The 22,500-nt window shown below is 37.8% G+C and overlaps 1 protein-coding gene across 1 annotated transcript in view; it reads right to left on the bottom strand.

Moving 5' to 3' along the window:
* Positions 1-694: 694 nt before the first annotated feature.
* adgrd2 (adhesion G protein-coupled receptor D2) overlaps positions 695-22,500 on the bottom strand; it is a gene marked incomplete at its 5' end in the record, with an annotated part of 38,646 nt that continues 16,840 nt past the window's right edge. The window contains 15 exons of the mRNA XM_079638356.1: positions 695-1,469; positions 1,822-1,852; positions 3,198-3,256; positions 3,356-3,497; positions 3,576-3,629; positions 3,727-3,768; positions 8,069-8,189; positions 8,665-8,780; positions 11,382-11,515; positions 12,181-12,334; positions 14,650-14,752; positions 14,862-14,965; positions 16,723-16,846; positions 16,958-17,010; positions 20,598-20,703. Of these exons, the coding sequence (XP_079494482.1) occupies positions 1,459-1,469; positions 1,822-1,852; positions 3,198-3,256; positions 3,356-3,497; positions 3,576-3,629; positions 3,727-3,768; positions 8,069-8,189; positions 8,665-8,780; positions 11,382-11,515; positions 12,181-12,334; positions 14,650-14,752; positions 14,862-14,965; positions 16,723-16,846; positions 16,958-17,010; positions 20,598-20,703 (1,354 nt within the window). The 3' untranslated portion in view covers positions 695-1,458. The remainder of the gene's footprint in view (positions 1,470-1,821; positions 1,853-3,197; positions 3,257-3,355; positions 3,498-3,575; positions 3,630-3,726; positions 3,769-8,068; positions 8,190-8,664; positions 8,781-11,381; positions 11,516-12,180; positions 12,335-14,649; positions 14,753-14,861; positions 14,966-16,722; positions 16,847-16,957; positions 17,011-20,597; positions 20,704-22,500) is intronic.

Below are 22,500 nucleotides of genomic sequence, written 5' to 3'. Positions count from 1 at the left end.
AAAAAAAATTCGCAATAAAATAAAAAATAAAAACGTGCTGCAGTTTGTGTGTGAGAAGAGTGTGTGAGAGAAAAGTGTGAGTGAGTGTGTGAATGTGTACACAGTGTGAGTGTCTGTGTGTGAGTGTAACACTAACACACACACACTCACAGTGTGAGTGTCTGAGACTGTGTCTGTGTGAGAACTGAGAAGTGTGTGTGTGCATGTGTGAGAAGAGTGTGTAAGTGTGTGAGAGAGAGTGTGTGTGTGTGAGAGAGAGTGAAAGTGTGAGAGAGAGGGAGTGTGTGAGAGAGAGAGAGGGAGTGTGTGTGTGTGTGTGAGTGAGAGAGTGTGTGTGTGTGTGTGTTTGTGAGTGAGAGACAGGGAATGTGTGTGTGTGTGTGTGTGAGAGAGTGTGTGTGTGTGTGAGAAGAGTATGTGTGTCTGTGAGTGTGTCTGAGTGTGTGAGAAGAGTGAGTATGTGTCTGTTTGTGAGTGTGTGTGTGTGTGTGAGTGTGTGTGTGAGAGAGTGAGTGTGTGTGTGAGAGTGTGTGTTTGTGAGAGAGAGTGAGTGTTTGTGTGAAAGAGGGGGAGTGTGTATGGGTGTTTAAGAGCTGCTGGTGTTGCTCTGCTCTGATATAAAGAGGTTATGGGAAGGTCAGAAAACAAACACACACACACACACACACACACGTCCACATTTGAGAGCTTATAAAGAGAGAGAGTGCTTCGTTTGAAATCCATTTATTTTTCTATATTTTTTTTTATTCTAATCCAATATAATTTCCTGTGTCATCATTTTAAAAACAAACAAAAAATAAACTCAACATTCATAAATGACTACAGAGACTCACTTTCCACATCAAAGCAAACCAAAAAAAATTAGTTTTAATAGCGAGTAAAAAAGTAATACTGCAGTTTCATATGCATTGTATAAAAATAGGGAATGCCTATTATAATAAAATAATTATTTACATTTATGCATAATTCCAATTGGGTAGTAGAATTACAGCATTAATAATCAGCCTGAATGTCTTTTTAAAATTTGCAGCAATAAGATACAAATAGACCACGTCACACTTGAGCAGAGAGAAAATATTAAATCATGTTATTATTGATAAACTGACAGTCCGTTCAGAAAGATGAAGAAGTCCACAGTCTTCAGCTTCTGCAAAACACAGAGTCTAAATATCAATGTTTCTAAGTCGGAAATCACTAATAACTCGGATTATAGGTGTGATGATGCGTTCAGCACTGAACACACACAGTAACATATGCAAATGAGGCCAGTGTTGTTGAGCTGGGTTCAGTCTCATGTTTCTGTGCTGGGAATGAGCCGGCCTGAGGATTGTGGAGGAGGCGTGTGTGTTCCTCCACAGCGTGAGTTATGTGTTCATCCCGGGATCGGTCACGAGTTACAGCGCAGTCTTCTCCTCAGCTGCCTGTGGTCAAGCGGAAGAGAAGCAGCGGCGCGTCGTTTCATGCCGTCACTGGGAAACAGAAAACATCACACATCTCACCAGTTTAAACTGTGTTGTGTGTTAGTGAAGAACTAGTGCGCCCCCTGCAGTCTGAGTGCACACACACACACACACACACACACACACACACACACACACACACACACACACACACACACACACACACACACACACACACACACACACACACACACACACACACACACACACACACACACACACACACACTCTCTCACACACAACACACACACACACACACACACACACACACACACACACACACACACACACACACACACACACACACACACACACACACACACACACTCTCACACACACACACTCACACTCACACACTTACCTGAAGGCTTGAAGGCCGTCAGCTGAACCACCTGAAACACAACAGCCTGCTGAGATTTATTACGTCAAGTCTAAATGTTATAAACATTTGTTATCAAACAAGTATTCATCACGTGTGTGTGTGTGTGTGTGTGTGTGTGTGTGTGTGTGTGTGTGTGTGTTAACAGCATTAATGTCAAGGAAAGACTGTTATACTGTGTGTTATAAACATTTGTTATCAAACAAGTATTCATCACGTGTGTGTGTGTGTGTGTGTGTGTGTGTGTGTGTGTGTGTGTGTGTGTGTGTGTGTGTGTGTGTGTGTGTGTGTGTGTGTGTGTGTGTGTGAATTAAATTTTTATGAATTTAATAAAGAACTGTCTCGTCTTCTGTCCACACACACCGCGTCCTCTACGTCAGCCGACTGTAAATGCACAAAAACTGTTTCCACTGCTGTTTAGTGAAATATTTCTTTTTCAAAGTGCCTGAAAAACCTCCTCATGCGAGTGTGAAAACTTTTTTGTGATAAATGGGAGTTTTTGCGAAATTGACGTGTTTCCATTGAGCGTATTTTCAATTCGCAATTTCAATTTGTGCAATTTGAAGGGTAATGGAAACGCGGCTAGTGTTATAATATTTCACTGTTTCTCTGTATTTTGGATCAAATAAATGCAGACTTGGTGAGCAGAGAGACTCTCAAAAACATTTACATTTTTTAAATTCTTTCAAACTTTTGGCTGCCAGTGTATATATCGCCCTGCATTAGTATACTGTATACTTATACATTTAATACTTATATAGGCCTACTTCATATAAACTTTATATAAAGAGCTGAGCAATAATATAGTTACATTTTGCGGTGAAAAAAACAAAATCATGCAGTTGAGAATTGCTACTGTATATAGGACTAATTTTACGTGAGTGTACTGTATGTATGCGGATAAAGATTATATATATATATAATTTTATATACAGAGCTGTGCACTAATGAAGTTGATTAGTGATGATATAAACAATCACGCAGCCGAGGTTTGCTATATCACATGTATTGCTTTACGTGAGTGTGTGTAGAGTATATAGAGTATATAGGTTAAATTTTTTGACATTATAACAATAAAGCTGTTGAAAATTGTCTCTATACAGTACACTACACGTGAGTGTATGGGGGAGGGTTGATACAATCATTTGTTAATTACGTAATTCAAGTTATTATTTCGTTATCTGGTGATAATGAGAATTTTGAAATCTGTGAGTTAATGTTAAATCTTTAAGAATTTGGTGTAGTGACAAGCCAATCACTGTTCGGGACGTACATCACTGACACGATTGAGTGAAATATCAATGAAAGACAAAAAAGCCATTATTGCTTGAATATTACGTGTGGTTTTTGCCGCTTACCTGACTTTTGTGGGCTGGTTTTAATGGGAAATTCACAATGTTGTCCTCTTTAAAACGTTCTAGAGGAAATGACAGATGTTATATGCAAGTAAACAGGCTTTTTACAGAACTTCACGACTAAAGGTGACAGTACAGCACTAAACGTGAGCCTCACACACCGTTCTTGAAGACCAGCGGGTTGGCGCTGATGGGAGTCGAGCTCTCGCTGCTCTCCGGGCTGGAGAGAGTCGGCAGACTGTGTACCCATGATGCACTGGGAGACTTCTGCGAGGGCAAGAAGCTGATTGGCTGAGAGCAGTTCTGCAAGAGGAAATGACTCGAGTGAGTTTGATAACCGAGAAACGGATCATACGCAAATCAGCAAAAATGAGGTCTTACTGTAAATGACAAGGCTTTTCGTTTGTCCTGAATTCTCCTTATAGCGTTCCGCACCTGCATCATCATAAAACATTCATATACAGTATTATATAGCAATCATACTTCTGAAACGTGACGGTCAACATGAGAGATGTTAATGCAGAAGTCGTACCTCACTGTTGTAAACCGCATACACCAGAAATATGTACAGGCCCTGGAATATGAAGAGAGTTAACGCTGCTCGATTGTGGCAAAAATCATAAACATAATTATTGAGATCACAATTGATCTATTAAACATGACTAGAAACATCAGGCATTTATTGAACTATTAAATTCAACAGTGGATATCCTTCACTTTCACTATTTCAAATGAAAATAAAAGGGAGGTGTAAATGTGTTCAACTATAATAAAAATAATGTCATAATGCAAAAAATCATACTGCAACATATAATACTGCGAAATCTAAGTGCTATATGCTAAATAATTAGTTTTTCCTTTCGATTTCGGGGTAATATATGACATGGATATTATAACAGGGTTTTGTGAGATTCAGTCAATAACTTTAGGATTAAGCAAGAGAAAAGTGTTTGAAATAATTGAGATATTAATTTTACTATACTAAACAGTAAATTACTTTGTTTTCTGATCCAATATAACAGCAAAATGCTGAAAATGCGGCACTCATCTATAAATAGAAAATGTAAAATCTGTTGTGATGTGACGTCTGTTTTTCTATTATATATTTAAAGTGTATTTTTCAACACACACACACTTTTTTTTCATATACTGGTCCATTTGATTATTATTCACTTGTTTGCGCTTGAATTATCACTAGTTCTCAGTGTGTGACAAGTTTAGGTATTAGCAAAATACTTTCTTGCTGATCAATACATATTAAGTTTCCGCATAATCTTCCTTTGTACATTTATAAAGCATAATTAATAGACATTAGTAAGCAGTTTATAAATACAGCAATAAATGCTTTACTCTTGATGTATAAGCATATCTCTAATGTATTTTCATACGCTATTAATAATCAATTTATCATTTCTAAAATAAAGTATTACATTATTTATAAAGCAGTTATTTAGGAGTTGTCAGTGGTTCATAAGATCATTTAGTAAGTGTAAGTAATTATTTAGACAGAGTAATAGTTACTCGGTGTGTTAATAAATGCTTTATGAACACATATTGCTACTGTAATTCATGATTAATTCAGTAATAGCAGTTGTCAGATAACTATGTTTGTGAGCTCATCTAAAGTAAGCAGTTATGCCTCTAACGGAGATTTAAAGGCTCAGTTATCTTCTAAACAGAAAAAGGAAATGAATCATATTAATGTTGGGACAATGCTTTATAAATGATGAATTAACTATTTACTACTAATGCTCAACTAATGATTGATAGCACGCAGTTCTTATGAAGTGTCACCAAATTTGCTAAATAGTTATTTGCATTCATCGATCAGAACTTTTTACTTTCAATGCTCAAGTACATAAAACATTTGACTTAAGTCATATTTTATTAGAGCATCCATACTTTTACACAAGTACTTGATTTGTTTACTTCATCCTCCACGGTCGAATCTTAGTAGTTTAGCTGTTAGCATACACTGTAAAAATCTGTTCAGTTTACGGTAAAATACCGGCAGCTGTGGTTGCCAGAAATTTACCGTATAAAATACAGTAGCAACATTTTAGGTTTTACAGACCTAACTTCAAATTTACTGTAATAAACCGTATTTCATTATCTGATACAATGTTAATTTAGTATTTATATCTGTTTTGTACCATTGTAATACACTGATAAACACCAATATACTGTATTGTACATAACTTATTAGAAAAAAACTAAGAAACTATGAAGAAACTTCTTCATAATAGTTATTTCAACAAAAATACATCAAATGTGAAGTGTCACAATTTTTTTTACTGTAATTTATACAATGAGTTGTTCTTTTTCACTTTCAAAACCTGTAAATGTAACGGTATTTTACAGTAAAATTACATTAAATGTACCATTAGATCTATCACAGTCATTTACTGTATATATAAAGAAAACTTTCTATTAACCAATTAACAGTTTTTCACTGTAGCATTTTTACAGTCTTTTACCGTTAAAATCACAATCATTTTTTACAGTGATCAGCCATATATACTGTATATATATTATATAGTGCTGTGCAGCGACTAATCACATCCAAAATAAAAGTTTGTGTTTACATAATACATGTGTGTGTGTTGTGTACTATTATTTTGTATATTTAAATACACACACATGCACATATTCAAGAAATATTTGCATGTTTATATATACAGGTGAAAGTCGTAAAATTTTAATATTGCGCAAAAGTTCATTTATTTCAGTAATTCAACTTAAAAGGTGAAACTAATATATTATATAGACTCATTACATGCAAAGTGAGATATTTATAATTTTGATGATTATGGCTTACAACTATGAAAACATTTTCACAATTTTGAATTTGGGGTTTTCATAAGCTGTAAGCCATAATCATCAACATTATAACAAATAAAGGCTTGAAATATCTCACTTTGCATGTAATGAGTCTATATAATATATTAGTTTCACCTTTTAAGTTGAATTACTGAAATAAATGAACTTTTGCATGATATTCTAATTTTTCCAGTTTCACCTGTAAATATTTATATATATATACAGTATCAGATAGCAGGAGCTTTCCATGCCCTTCCTAGATGTTAGTTCTGGTGTTCTCACAGACGTCTGCTCCATAATCACTCATGATAAATCTGCACGGCTCATTATATCCGAAGAGTTTCCTGCTCATGTGTCTCGTCCTCTCTGTGCGTCTCCCCCGTTCTCTCTATCGCTCTTCTGCTGCTTTTATCTTTTTCCCAGACGCACACAGTAAATCTACATTAACAAGCTCTGGGAGGGAATTCAGCCCTCGTTCATTATGGACATGGGAGGAAGAAAGAGACAGAAAGTGCAAGAAAGCTACATGAAGCTGAAAGAGAGGAAGTTCATTTCAAATGTGTTGATGGATTTGAGCCTGATTAAGAGGAGAGCAAATACATCTGAACATCTCTCTCTCTCTCTCTCTCTCTCTCTCTCTCTCTCTCTCTCTCTCTCTCTCATAACATGCATGAGTCATTTACAATAAGGTCCCATTTGCTAACATTAGTTAACATGAAATAACACAGAACAAATTTTATTAAAGTCCCCCTGTAGTCAAAAACTTTATCACTTAAAACTCATCTTTGATCACCAAATTGACATATTTAAAAGTTTTTTTCCTTGAAAAAAAGTCTTCATGCCCTAAAATATCTTGAATGTAACTCGACACCCTCGCCTCATTTAGTATGCGTGGTTCTATGAATATGCAAATGAGCCCCGCCTCCACTCACTCACTCCCTCACTCAGAGATCCACTGGTGGACGATCACACGTTGATCTGATTGGTTACAAGGTAGTGTGTGACGTCAGAAACACCAGCGATTTCACACCGTGTGTTTGAGACTGTCTTTGGTTCACTGCAGTTTTAAGCAGAAAATAAATGGTAAATGGTAAATGGACTGCATTTATATAGCGCTTTCATAGACCCATGGCCACCAAAGTGCTTTACAATTTGCCTCTCATTCACCCATTTACTCATACATTCATACACCGACGGCGGTGTCAGCCGTGCAAGGCGCCACTCAGCTCGTCGGGAGCAGCTGGGGTTAGGTGTCTTGCTCATGGACACCTCGACACTTGGTCCAGTGAAACCGGGGATCGAACCACCAACCTTTCAGTTTGTAGACAACCTACATGAACCACTGAGCCACTGCCGCCCCAAAAATACTAAGCAATGCTGTCCACTTATGAACTTACACATGGTTAAAGCGTATTAAAAACACCACATAGACACATAAACAACATTAAAAGCTGGATTTTCACAAACCAGTGGATTTCTGAGTGAGTGAGTGGAGGCGGGGCTCATTTGCATATTCATAGAACCGCGCATACTAAATGAGGCAAGGGTGTCGAGTTACATTCAAGATATTTTAAGGCATAAAGGAAAAAACTTTTAAATATGTCATGTTGGTGATCAAAGATGAGTTTCAAGGGATACAATTATTGACTAACTTTAAAAGTTTGCGTAATAAATTCTGTCAAACCAAAATATTTCTTGTGACGTCTATTCAATGCTTTTCCCATTCAACACAATAATGGTTTTAAATATTTTTTTCTGGTGGTAATTTCTCAGCCAAAATTAATGTGTGATTAATTCGATTGAACAATTTTGGCTGAGAAATTAAATCACCAAATGAACAATATAAACAAACATACATTACAAGTACATTACTGTAACGGAAAGGGTTTTTAAAAACCAGACATGCGATCGAATGCGGCACAGTTATCGACTGGAAGCCAAAATCATAACTAAAAATAAATCTGATGAATCAACCAGTTGAGTGAATGATTCAATGACTCACTCATAAAGACCACTTGCTTTGTCCCCGAATGAAAAGCATTGAGTGTTGTTACCTGAAAAGCATTGAGTGTGATGAACAGGTAGGCCACGGCATCAGACAGGTGTACCAGCACGCCACACAGCCAGGTCAGGCCTAACACTGGTAACAGGATCAACACCGGCCGCGTCGCTGCCCTGCACACACACACACACACACACACACACACACACACACACACACACACACACACACACACACACACTACTGAATGCATTGGCTAGGCTGCACAGTTTTACAGTCTCTTATAACTGTCTGATTATACAGACACTTTTCTTTAATTTCCACTATTTGAGCATAGGGAATATCTATAAAGCAGGCGTCTGTGGATATTTGCATGGTATCTCTTCAAGTCCAGGTGGCTGATAGCAACAGAAGAGATACTGGTGGGCAGATGCTTCCTCTGTCATGAGCTCGACGAGATAAGAGAAAGCTAGAAATGACTGGCGTATCCGTACTGAGCTCTCTCTCTCTCTCTCTCTCTCTCTGTGTCTCTCTCCTCTCTCTCTCTCTCTCTCTCTCTCTCTCTCTCTCTCTCTGTGTCTCTCTCCTCTCTCTCTCTCTCTCTCTCTCTCTCTCTCTCTAGGAAGTTAAAAAGTGAGAAGCAATTACCAGGTAAGATCCAGCGCGTGAAGTTTCGAATCAGAACTGGGCGTCAGCATTTTGGCTCTGCGACGGGCACTGGCCACTGTAACCATAACAACACGAAAAAGCACCACAGCGTTGACCTGAGAACAGAGAAGCAACTAGTACAATGAAGACTATCTTTCAACTTTAAAGGGATAGTTCACCCAAAAGTTTAAAGAGATTTACTGTGCCATCCTAGGTGTATATGATTTTCTTCTTTCAGACGAATACTATCGGAGTTATATTAAAAAATGTCCTGGCTCTTCGCAGCTTTATAATGGCAGTGAATGAGTGTTTGTTTTGAAGTCTATCAAAGTGCATCTATCATCATAAAAGTGCATCTGTCCATCATAAAAGTGTATCTATCCATCATAAAAGTGCATCTGTCCATCATAAAAGTGTATCTATCCATGATAAAAGTGCATCTATCCATCATAAAAGTGCATCTATTCATCATAAAAGTGTATCTATCCATCATAAAAGTGCATCTGTCCATCATAAAAGTGTATCTATCCATCATAAAAGTGTATCTATCCATCATAAAAGTGTATCTATCCATCATAAAAGTGCATCTGTCCATCATAAAAGTGTATCTATCCATCATAAAAGTGCATCTGTCCATCATAAAAGTGTATCTATCCATCATAAAAGTGTATCTATCCATCATAAAAGTGCATCTGTCCATCATAAAAGTGTATCTATCCATCATAAAAGTGCATCTGTCCATCATAAAAGTGTATCTATCCATGATAAAAGTGTATCTATCCATCATAAAAGTGCATCTATCCATCATAAAAGTGCATCTATCCATCATAAAAGTGTAACTATCCATCATAAAAGTGCATCTGTCCATCATAAAAGTGCATCTCTCCATCATAAAATGTAATCTATCCATGATAAAAGATTATCTATTAAAAGTGCATCTATTAAAAGTGCATCTATCCATCATAAAAGTGCATCTATTAAAAGTGTATCTATCCATCATAAAAGTGCATCTATTAAAAGTGTATCTATCCATCATAAAAGTGCATCTATCCATCATAAAAGTGCATCTATCCATCATAAAAGTGCATCTATCCATCATAAAAGTGCATCCATCCATCATAAAAGTGCATCTATCCATCATAAAAGTGCATCTATCCATCATAAAAGTGTATCTATCCATCATAAAAGTGCATCTGTCCATCATAAAAGTGTATCTATCCATGATAAAAGTGTATCTATCCATCATAAAAGTGTATCTATCCATGATAAAACTGCATCTATCCATCATAAAAGTGCATCTATCCATCATAAAAGTGTAGCTATCCATCATAAAAGTGTATCTATCCATCATAAAAGTGTATCTATCCATGATAAAAGTGCATCTATCCATGATAAAAGTGTATCTATCCATCATAAAAGTGTATCTATCCATCATAAAAGTGTATCTATCCATCATAAAAGTGCATCTGACCATCATAAAAGTGTATCTATCCATCATAAAAGTGTATCTATCCATCATAAAAGTGTATCTATCCATCATAAAAGTGTATCTATCCATCATAAAAGTGTATCTATCCATGATAAAAGTGCATCTATCCATCATAAAAGTGTATCTATCCATCATAAAAGTGCATCTATCCATCATAAAAGTGCATCTATCATCATAAAAGTGCATCTATCCATCATAAAATGTAATCTATCCATGATAAAAGATTATCTATTAAAAGTGCATCTATTAAAAGTGCATCTATCCATCATAAAAGTGCATCTATTAAAAGTGTATCTATCCATCATAAAAGTGCATCTATTAAAAGTGTATCTATCCATCATAAAAGTGCATCTATCCATCATAAAAGTGCATCTATCCATCATAAAAGTGCATCTGTCCATCATAAAAGTGCAGCTATCCATCATAAAAGTGCATCTATCCATCATAAAAGTGCATCTATCCATCATAAAAGTGTATCTATCCATCATAAAAGTGCATCCATCCATCATAAAAGTGCATCTATCCATCATAAAAGTGCATCTATCCATCATAAAAGTGCATCTATCCATCATAAAAGTGCATCTATCCATCATAAAAGTGCATCCATCCATCATAAAAGTGCATCTATCCATCATAAAAGTGCATCTATCCATCATAAAAGTGCATCTATCCATCATAAAAGTGCATCCATCCATCATAAAAGTGCATCTATCCATCATAAAAGTGCATCCATCCATCATAAAAGTGCATCTATCCATGATGGACTTCAAAACAGAAACAGACATTCACTGCCATATAAAGCTTGGAAGAGCCAGGATATTTTTTAACATAACTCTGATTGTATTCGTCTAAAAAGAAGAAACTCATATATACCTAGAATGACGTCAGGGTGAGTAAATCATGGGTTTATTTTCATTTTTGGGTGAACTATCCCTTTAAGGGCTCTTATGATACATTATATTCTTATTTTGTCATGTGAGGTACATTTGTAATAGTAGTGAAGATTTGTGGCAACAACTGTCATATTAAAAGTTGTCTAAGAACATTTTCACCAAAAAATGGATGAATTGTTCACAATAAAATCTATAACATGCATTTTGAAAACAGACAGGGTGAATTTTCATTTCTTGCTGACTTTAAAACAATCAGCATTGCATGTGCTCATCATATACTCAAAAGCAGAGAAGAGCTTCACTTCATCTGAGACACACAGGAACTGCACACTTACGGCCAAAACAAAGAGCACAGGCCCCGCAAAAGCCCAGATCACATCGGACTGAAGGTTCAGCCAGCAGTATTGCTGAGCTCTGTACTGGTCCAACGTGGACACCAAGGTTACAGCGACTATAGCAACCGGCAGCCCTGAGGAGGACAGAGCAAACACACACACACACACACATGAGAGGAAGGTTAATCAAACAGTACACACACACACACACACGGTTCTCACCCCAGCCCAGCACATAGTAGAGCTTCATCCTCCTCTCCTCGCTGATGTTCACTGACACCACTTTACTCATCCAGCATCCACACACACACACACACACACACACACACACACACACACACACACGGTTCTCACCCCAGCCCAGCACATAGTAGAGCTTCATCCTCCTCTCCTCGCTGATGTTCACAGACACCACTTTACTCCAGAGTAGCAGACCCTCCACCAGCATCCACACACACACACACACACACACACACACACACACACACACACACACACACACACGCACACACACGGTTCTCACCCCAGCCCAGCACATAGTAGAGCTTCATCCTCCTCTCCTCGCTGATGTTCACTGACACCACTTTACTCATCCAGCATCCACACACACACACACACACGCACACACACACACACACACACACACACACACACACACACACACACGGTTCTCACCCCAGCCCAGCACATAGTAGAGCTTCATCCTCCTCTCCTCGCTGATGTTCACAGACACCACTTTACTCATCCAGCATCCACACACACACACACACACACACACACACACACACACGGTTCTCACCCCAGCCCAGCACATAGTAGAGCTTCATCCTCCTCTCCTCGCTGATGTTCACAGACACCACTTTACTCCAGAGTAGCAGACCCTCCACCAGCATCCAGCAGAACGACGAGAGGAAGAACAGATGGAGGAGAGCCGACACCAGCCAGCAGGCCTCCTGAACACACAAACACACACGGGATTTATGCCACACAGACACCTCCATACCGCGTGCCAAACTGTAGTACACTGTAAAAAAAGAGTTATCACAACTTTTTATCTTTTGTCAAATCAACTTCGATAACTAATGTGTGAAGATAACACACTATTTTGAGTTTCTGTTTATTAAAACATTCTTCTTCATTGGTTTAACTCAATTTTTAATTTTAACGAACTCAAAATTTTAAGGCAACAAGGTAACTTGCTTTTTTAAGTTAAAACAACTTTTTTTTACAGTGTACATTACAAATATAAATAGGTACTACCATTCAAAAGATCGGTGTTGGTGAGATTTTAAATGTTTTTTAAATGAAAGAAGTCTGCATTTATATGATTATATGATATATGATATGATAAAAAATACAGTAAAATCAGTAATATTGTGAAATATTATTGCAATTTAAAACCGCTGTTTTCTATGTGAATATATAGTAAAGTGTAATTTATTCCTGTGATCAAATTGAATTTTCAGCATCATAACTCCAGTCTTCAGTGTCACATGATCCTTCAGAAATCATTCTGATTGGCTGATTTGAACATTTCGGATTATTATCAATGTTGAACTCAGTTGTGCTGCTTCATATTTTTGTGGAAACTGATACCTTGTGTTCTTTGATGAGTAGAAAGTTCAGAAGAACAGCATTTATTTGAAATAGAAATCCTTTGTGACACTTTTAGACACGATCACAACACAATCACCTTTGATCAATTTAAAGCATTCTTGCTGAATTAAAAGTATTATCTCTTAACAGAAAAAAAGAACAGTTTGGAATGGTAACTTATGCATGTAATTGACCACTAAAGAAACCACTGTCATAATTTCACAGCTGTTTCCCAACTTTTAATCAACACCTTCAGATATTTATGAAAACATTTGAAAAAAATCAGGCAATATCAAAGTCTGCATCCCTCGGGTCCTCTGTCCATATTTTACTGCTGTTAGTTCAGCAAACTCACATGGACATTTATTGTTCATGGTTTTCTTTATATATAATGTCAGACTAAGTGATCATTGAACTTTCTAGGTCACATTCATGAAAAAAAAAATGTTTGGGATTATATTTAAGATAATTTCCTCCAATTTAAGCAGGTAAAAAACACAATGCTGCATTTAATGAGCAAAATATTGTTAATTTATCAACACTATAAAATCTCAACCTGATTTTCTGTCTGATGGCAGCGACCATTCAATAAGATCAGTTTTTAAACCATTTTTTATGATAAATATAGAGCTGTGAAACGATTAATCACATCCAAAATTAAAGTTTTGTGTATAATTATTTTGTATATATAAATACACACACATGCATGTATATATTTGAGAAATATTTATATTTTTATATAATTTATATTGTATAAATAGTAGGGCTGTCAAAAAATGTATCGTGATTAATCTCATCCAAAATAAAAGTTTGTGTTTACATAATATATGTGTGTGTGTATTGTGTATAATTATTATGTATAAATACACACACATTCATGTATATATTTAAGAAATAATTGCATTTATATACTGTATATACATTTATATAATTTATATTATATATAAATATTTTATATATAAATATAACACATTTTTCTTAAATATATACATGATTGTGTGTGTTTTTATATATATATAAATAATTATACACAATACACACACACATATATTATGTAAACACAAACTTTTATTTTGGATGCGATTAATCGCGATTAATCTTTTGACAGCCCTAATAAATAGAAATATTTTATATAGAAATAACACATTTTTCTTAAATATATACATGCATGTGTGTGTATTTATATATACAAAATAATTATACACAGTACACACACATATATTATGTAAACACAAACTTTTATTTTGGATTCGATTAATCGCGATTAATCGTTTCACAGCTCTATATTGGACACATCTCATGTTTGTATTTGATGGTGTTGGTCAGTAAACCTTTCTGTAGCCTGTCAGATTGAGTGTGACGTGTTACTGTCAGATTGAGTGTGACGTGTTACTGTCAGATTGAGTGTGACGTGTTACTGTCAGATTGAGTGTGACGTGTTACTGTCAGATTGAGTGTGACGTGTTACTGTCAGATTGAGTGTGACGTGTTACTGTCAGATTGAGTGTGACGTGTTACTGTCAGATTGAGTGTGACGTGTTACTGTCAGATTGAGTGTGACGTGTTACTGTCAGATTGAGTGTGACGTGTTACTGTCAGATTGAGTGTGACGTGTGTGTGACACGCGGAGAGATATAAAAGTGCACGTGATGTGCAGATATGGACGGCAGACCTGGTTCCCCGCGGCCCAGTCGCTGAGGATCAGGAGAAGCTGAGCGACCGTCAGAGCCACGATCAGGTTCTTGTGCACCGTAGTGCGGTCTGACTTGGGAACGCTAGAGGGACACAGAGAGCAACACACACACACACACAACACCATCTGTGAGACGCTGCACGCGACAGAGAAAAGTGGCATGGTAATCATCACACATCTGAAAAACTCACCCAACAGCCACAAAGAGGATGAGTGTGAAGAGGAGACCGCAGAGAGACACACCAGAGCCAATCAAACTGAGGATCTGCAGAGCCGTCTCATGTTCAACACTTCTCTACAACACACACACACACACACACACACACACACACACGCAGAGAGACACACCAGAGCCAATCAAACTGAGGATCTGCAGAGCCGTCTCATGTTCAACGCTTCTCTACAACACACACACACACACACACACACACACACACACACACACGCAGAGAGACACACCAGAGCCAATCAAACTGAGGATCTGCAGAGCCGTCTCATGTTCAACACTTCTCTACAACACACACACACACACACACACACACACACACACACACACACACATACACACACACACACACACACACACACACACACACACACACACACACACACACACAGAGAGAGAGACACACCAGAGCCAATCAAACTGAGGATCTGCAGAGCCGTCTCATGTTCAACACTTCTCTACAACACACACACACACACACACACACACACACACACACACACACACACACACACACACACACACACACACACACACACACACACACACACAGAGAGAGAGACACACCAGAGCCAATCAAACTGAGGATCTGCAGAGCCGTCTCATGTTCAACACTTCTCTACAACACACACACACACACACACACACACACACACACACACACACAGAGAGAGAGACACACCAGAGCCAATCAAACTGAGGATCTGCAGAGCCGTCTCATGTTCAACACTTCTCTACAACACACACACACACACACGCAGAGAGACACACCAGAGCCAATCAAACTGAGGATCTGCAGAGCCGTCTCATGTTCAACACTTCTCTACAACACACACACACACACACACACACACAGAGAGACACACCAGAGCCAATCAAACTGAGGATCTGCAGAGCCGTCTCATGTTCAACACTTCTCTACAACACACACACACACACACACACACACACACACACACACACACACACGCAGAGAGACGCACCCATGGTACGGCCGCACAGTTCCTTGATTCTTACGCCGGAATGAGAGAATAGTTGCTAGCCATATAGTCTTGGAAAATCGCAACTTTTCATTTTCCGTCGATCTTAGTACACGGTTTAACTAAGTTGAGTTTTAAAAATCCCATAAGTCTGAGCTTAATTTAACACTTTCTTTTTCTCTGCAAATACATAAGGCACATTTTTTTAAAGGAACGTAATTAATTATTGGTCAAATTAGTGGAATAAAAGATTTAAAAAAAAAAGTAATTGCTACTTTTTATCTCACAATTCTGACTTTTTCCTCAGAATTGCAGGTTTATAACTCACAATTGCACATTTATATATAACAATTCTGAGAAAAACAGTAAGAATTGTGGGATATAAACTCGTAAATGTGGGGGGAAAATAGTCACAATTACGAGTTTATTACTTTTTTTCTCAGAACTGTGAGATATGAACATGCAATTTTCTTCCTTGGTGGAAATGAGTATCGAGTATGGCAAGCCGTTTTAGCTTTTATTCATTTCCAGGATATGAATTCTTGATATCAACAACTACATTTTTGATATCAACAATTTAATTGTTCATATCAAGAATTGAATTGTTGATATCAAGAATTAGCATTGTCACAAGTGGAAATGTAATTCCTGATATCAAAAATTGCCATTGTTACTAGTATAAATCTAATTCCTGATATCAATAACTATCATTTTAACTAGTGAAAATGTAATTGTTGATATAAATAATTCATATCCTGGAAATGAATAAAAGCTAAAACGGCTTGCCATATATCGAGTCCATTTACCAATCTGAAAGATTCATTGACATCGCTGACGAACCCTCACCTGAACCTCGTAGATCTGCAACAGCAAGGCGAAGTTGGTAGTGTGGTTACAGAAGCAAGAAGTGAAATTACTCTGTGAGGAAATAACGGCGCAGCCTTTTGTTGACCAGCCTCCCCTCTCCACCCTGAGGAGTCAGACACAAGAGCAAGACCTCAGACGCTATCCAGAAGAACATCAGAAGAACATCAGAAGAATCAAACAATATGATAACTGTGAGTAAATGAAAAGCGCTTACATCAGCTCAAAATCCCAGAAGGCACAGATAGGGATCAGTTTCAATGTACTGTTCTATAGAGTGAAACACACACACACACACACACACACACACACACACACACACACACACACACACACACACACACACACACACACACACACACACACACACACACACACACACACACACTATTCAATCCTGCTGTAGAGAGATTAATTGAAACCATTATGGATCAAACGTGACAGTAAAGACATGTATTGTGTTATAAAAGATTATATTTCAAATAAATGCTGTTCTTTTGAACTCACTATTAATCAAAGAATCCTGAAAAATAAAAAGTATCATGGTTTCCATAAAAATATGAAGCAGCAAAAACTGTTTTCAACATTGATAATAATCAGAAATGTTTCATATCATATTATAGTGATTTCTGAAGGATCATGTGACACTGAAGACTTGAGTAATGATGCTGAAAATAACAGGAATGCATTACAGTTTACTATATATTCACATAGAAAACAGTTATTTTAAAATGTAATAATATTTAACAATATTAAATTTTTTTTCATTAAATAAATCAAAAGCAAAATCATTTTAAATATCAGTGGCACCTCATTGTCCCTCTTACACGTCACATGTACTGTATTATGTATTGAGGTAATAACTATAAATTGTGCATAATTACATGCAACTAACCCAAAACCAAACCCTATAGTAAGTACCGGTACATATAGTTAATTAACATTACTCATTTCTTAAATCTATAATTACACTAACGATAAAGCTAAAAATCTCCCGACCGCAAACTTTGGACTGGTAGTTTCTCACACAAGGCTAGCGAGTGATATTGAGCACTGTTAACAAGAGATGCTTTAACATTCAGCAAATCTCTGAAAGTCTGTAATAATAACATCATTTTTCAAAGCCGTTCCAAACATTTAGACCCATTATAACATATAATCTCTTCATGACTCTATAGGCAAAGCTAATTTCAGAAATTAGTTCATAGTTTCTGAATATATGCTAACAAACTAAAACTATTGAAGATAAATAATGTTAAATGTTTTTGAAACAAAAAAGCTTGTTGAATTGCACCACTTGAAAAAAAAATATGCATTGCATTAACCATAAACACAGCTTTTGTGTCTTTATCATCTTTTCTGCATGTATTCTGGCCCTGATAATCATCACGTACACCGCTTGCTCCATTTCTGTAAAACCGGTTTTGTGAATGAAATGAATGAACTGTTGCTCTGGTCTTTTGGATTTGATTGTGAGTGCAGTGCTTGCATTGAGACTCCGCCCACACGCTCTTCTGATTGGCTGTGATTTTGGATCGATTTAATTGTGAGTGCAGTGCTTGCAGAGAGACTCCGCCCACACGCTCTTCTGATTGGCTGTGATTTTGGATCGATTTGATTGTGAGTGCAGTGCTTGCAGAGAGACTCCGCCCACACGCTCTTCTGATTGGCTGTGATTTTTGATTGATTTGATTGTGAGTGCAGTGCTTGCAGAGAGACTCCGCCCACACGCTCTTCTGATTGGCTGTGATTTTTGATTGATTTGATTGTGAGTGCAGTGCTTGCAGAGAGACTCCGCCCACACGCTCTTCTGATTGGCTGTGATTTTTGATTGATTTGATTGTGAGTGCAGTGCTTGCAGAGAGACTCCGCCCACAAGCTCTTCTGATTGGCTGTGATTTTTGATTGATTTGATTGTGAGTGCAGTGCTTGCAGAGAGACTCCGCCCACACGCTCTTCTGATTGGCTGTGATTTTTGATTGATTTGATTGTGAGTGCAGTGCTTGCAGAGAGACTCCGCCCACAAGCTCTTCTGATTGGCTGTGATTTTGGATCAATTTGATTGCGAGTGCAGTGTGCTTGCAGTGAGACTCCGCCCACTTTGATTGACATTGTCACGTCTTTTAGTCGTGTCTCGTCTGGTGTGGAGAGACTAATCTATCTGGTCTTCTGGTGAGGTCGCCTAACAGATGATGGAGATTATGAATCGGTAATCTACTGCTATTCCTGCAGTTCCCGGATGTGAAGTGTTGAATTTTCTGTCGAATTTGAACCACTGAATTTGTAAAGCAAAATAAGTGGACCGAAAATTGCCTGTCGAATATTATAGGTTGTTTAAACAGAAATAATATTTTGGAAGTGAAATCTGAAAGGTGAATATGGATTATTGATTTTTTTAATAATGAAAATGTGTGTAAAATATTTTGAAATGAAATATTCACAGCTTAAAGGTACAGTACACTATGTAAGAATTTTGTAATAAATCACTTGCACAGTGTGATATATTTCCTGCAGTTGTGAACTTACAATATCCCAAAAGTTCCCAAAGTTTTTTAATCTCAGAATGTGACGACCGGTGTCTTTAATGAGGTTAATCCCCATCAGTGGACGATTACTCCGCCCTTCTACCTGATTACATCGGTGACACCTGTTGCCAACTTCCCTTTTCACCTTTAAGAGAAGCAAGACTGATGGCAGATGTGCGCGGCCGACTTGATTAGATTACTTTTGTATGCATCACAACCTACAGCACATTACATTTTCATTCATTCATTCATTCATCTAGCATGACATTACTGACAACTGACTACTACATTACACAGTTTTGCATCGGTTTCATTTAAGTTAATAAACCAATTACTTGAAAACTTTCGCTTTCTCGTGTGTCAATTTTGTTGCGTCCCTTTTGAGCCACGGGGCGTAAAACAGAGAAATTCCCATTTTAAATAATTGGCCGTCCCATCCCTGTTCACTGTCGCCTGTCAATGACGTATTATCCGCGTTATCCCCGGTTTCCGCTCGTGCTGCCATAGTAACCATGGCGACAGACGTGAACAACTGCGGTATGTCTAGCAGCGCGCTCACGCTGTTGTTGTTTCGTTCAAACATTATGGACCATGGCCAGCAGACTTTGGGACAAAAGAGAACTAAACTGAGGATCAATATCAGCGTGGCGTTTTCAAGACGCCGAGAGCTAGCGTCCGCGACTAACTTCCACTCGACAGAGACGCTCTCGCATGTACTTTATTAGACAGGCGAGCAAATGTACATAAAACTAATCAATGTTATATAGCTCAACATGATGAAATGTTCGAATATGATCCGTATGTTATTCTAATGTTGATCTAGCTTACTGCTAGTCTCATACAGACAAACTAACACACAGAATAACATTATAACTTTAACACACTCAGATGCAGTTTAGTGTGATAGTGTAGAGCGAGTGAGACAGCGCTGCGTTACCTCACAAGTTTAATCCGTCTAATAAACTGACCTGTATGAGTAGTAATTAATTAAATTAATTAAATATCCGCGGGACTCGCGTGTGGCGCTGATATCTGTCTCTCATTAGCACTCGCGCTCTGCTTCACACCACAGTCATGATAAAAACATCAGTGTATTCACTCATCCATAAACATTATTAGATCATCAGCTTGACGACAAGATCCATAATTCCGCTAATGCGTCATCAACCTACGCCTTTGTTATTGTAAGAGGTTTAGCGACCCCTAGTGGTGAAAAAAATTACATATTGTAGCTTTTTTTTTCAATTAGTGCAATTCAACAAGCTTTTTTTGCTTCAAAAACATTTGGGATTATTTTTCTTTGATACAAACAGACACTGTTATTTCCCACACCTGAAGCCTGTGCTGGAGTGTGAAGTGTATGGCCACGCTGACCGGCCGTCCGTCTGCCAGCACCGAACTGGAGATGACCGATGAGCCCAAGACGGTTCTCACATACCTGAGACACACACACACACACACACACACACACACACACACACACACACACACACACACACACACACACACACACACACACACACACACACACACACACACACACACACACACACACACACTTATAAAATGTCTAAAGTGGACCATTGAAAGAAAGTGTAACTAACCGGAACAAAATATTGAGAGATTGATTACAATGTTCAGAAGAGAGAAAGATGTCAAATGTGCCGTCACTCCCTCAAGCCTTGTTTATACTCGACGCGTCCGCACGAGCACGAGTCTCCGCTGACTGCGCGCGCACCTCTCCAAATGGTCGAGGCGTTTATACTTGACGTGCTCGCCGTTGTACTATTCTTTGAAACTACAGGGGGCGACTCGAGTAATTGTCCTCTCTAACCATCAGGAATCGGTGAGAAGAAGAAATATAAACACGTGACAATGTTTATTTTAGTTACCACCACCAATAGCCTACAAAAATGATGGTGTAAAACCCAGTAAACCCTGAGATTATTACTTGTGACATTAGAACAAAATATGTAGGCTAGCCTATATGGGAATACATGTACGTATACAAATAGGCCTACATTAACGATCTCTTAAATATTTTCTAATTTCACTAAACATTTCATTAACTTTCATGTACATTTGTATTAACCATGGACCTTTATGTTCATTAAAAAGGCTTTTTATGCTATTGTATGCTCATTTTTTTAAATGTAAGCAACTAATTTAGACGCGCAAACTGGGTGCTGGTGTGATGAGAAGGTCGTGCTCGGCCAGATTCGGCTCGAAGTCGTTCATCTTCGGATGTGGAGCCGCGCGCGCTGTTACAAAATCTGCTGTGCACACCGCCAGGCGAAATGGGCCTTTGCGCCGCTTTGTGCACCGAACGCGCGCGACCGCCCACACCGCAACGACGTCATTTTTGCCGCGCGCACCTTCGCGCTCGTGCGGACGCGTCGAGTATAAACAAGGCTTCAGCCGTTGTATTAGAGACACTCACAACTTAAACAACTTAAAAAGGTAAGTGTTCGTGCTGCCTTAAAATGTAAAGTTGTATCAACTTGAAATGTGAAGTTGTACTAAGTGATAACTTGGATATTTGAGTTGACTAAACTTAAAAAATTGAAGGCAGCACAAATACTTTTTTTTAGTTGAAACGAATTTATTTTTTACAGTGAAGTATATTGTTATGAATAAACAAAAACAAATTTATCTATGATTTACAATGTTAATAACTATGGTTGGGAGTCGAATATCGGAATACTTGAGGTCAGGAATCGGATAATTGTTATAAAATTAAAATTTCCCTTATCGATTCCTTTGTGAGCATTTTAAAATGACTAAACCATTCAAGCGCAAGAAGACTCGTGCACTGTTTTCTTTTTTAATTTTTCACATTCAAAGTGAGCTCACATAAAGCCGCCTCTCATACTGTATAGTGGGCGATACTGAACTAAATACTGAATAAATGTTTTTGACTTCGGTACGAAAGTCCGAAATTTTCATATGCATTTTTGCAGAAATTCTAAACCCGATCCCAATTTTTTTATGATGGGCAAAAGTTTCGTAGGCAGTGTGTAAACGTGATTAACACAATGGGCCCTATTGTAACGATCTGAAACGCAAGTATCAAACGCGAAACGCAAGTAACTTTGTGGGTGGATCCCGAAAATCTAAAATGTGTTGGTCTGAAGTCGCTTCATTATTCATGTGTGGTTTGGGCGTAACGTGAAATAAACCAATCAGAGCGTCCTCTCACATTCCCTTTAAGAGCCGGCGCGCTTGTTCCATGGCG

This window comes from Phoxinus phoxinus (assembly GCF_949152265.1).
Source record: "Phoxinus phoxinus genome assembly, chromosome: 15".
Classification (NCBI taxonomy): domain Eukaryota; kingdom Metazoa; phylum Chordata; class Actinopteri; order Cypriniformes; family Leuciscidae; genus Phoxinus; species Phoxinus phoxinus.
The sequence above is the reverse complement of the archived record's forward strand: the minus strand, read 5'-3'. Positions and strand labels throughout refer to the sequence as shown.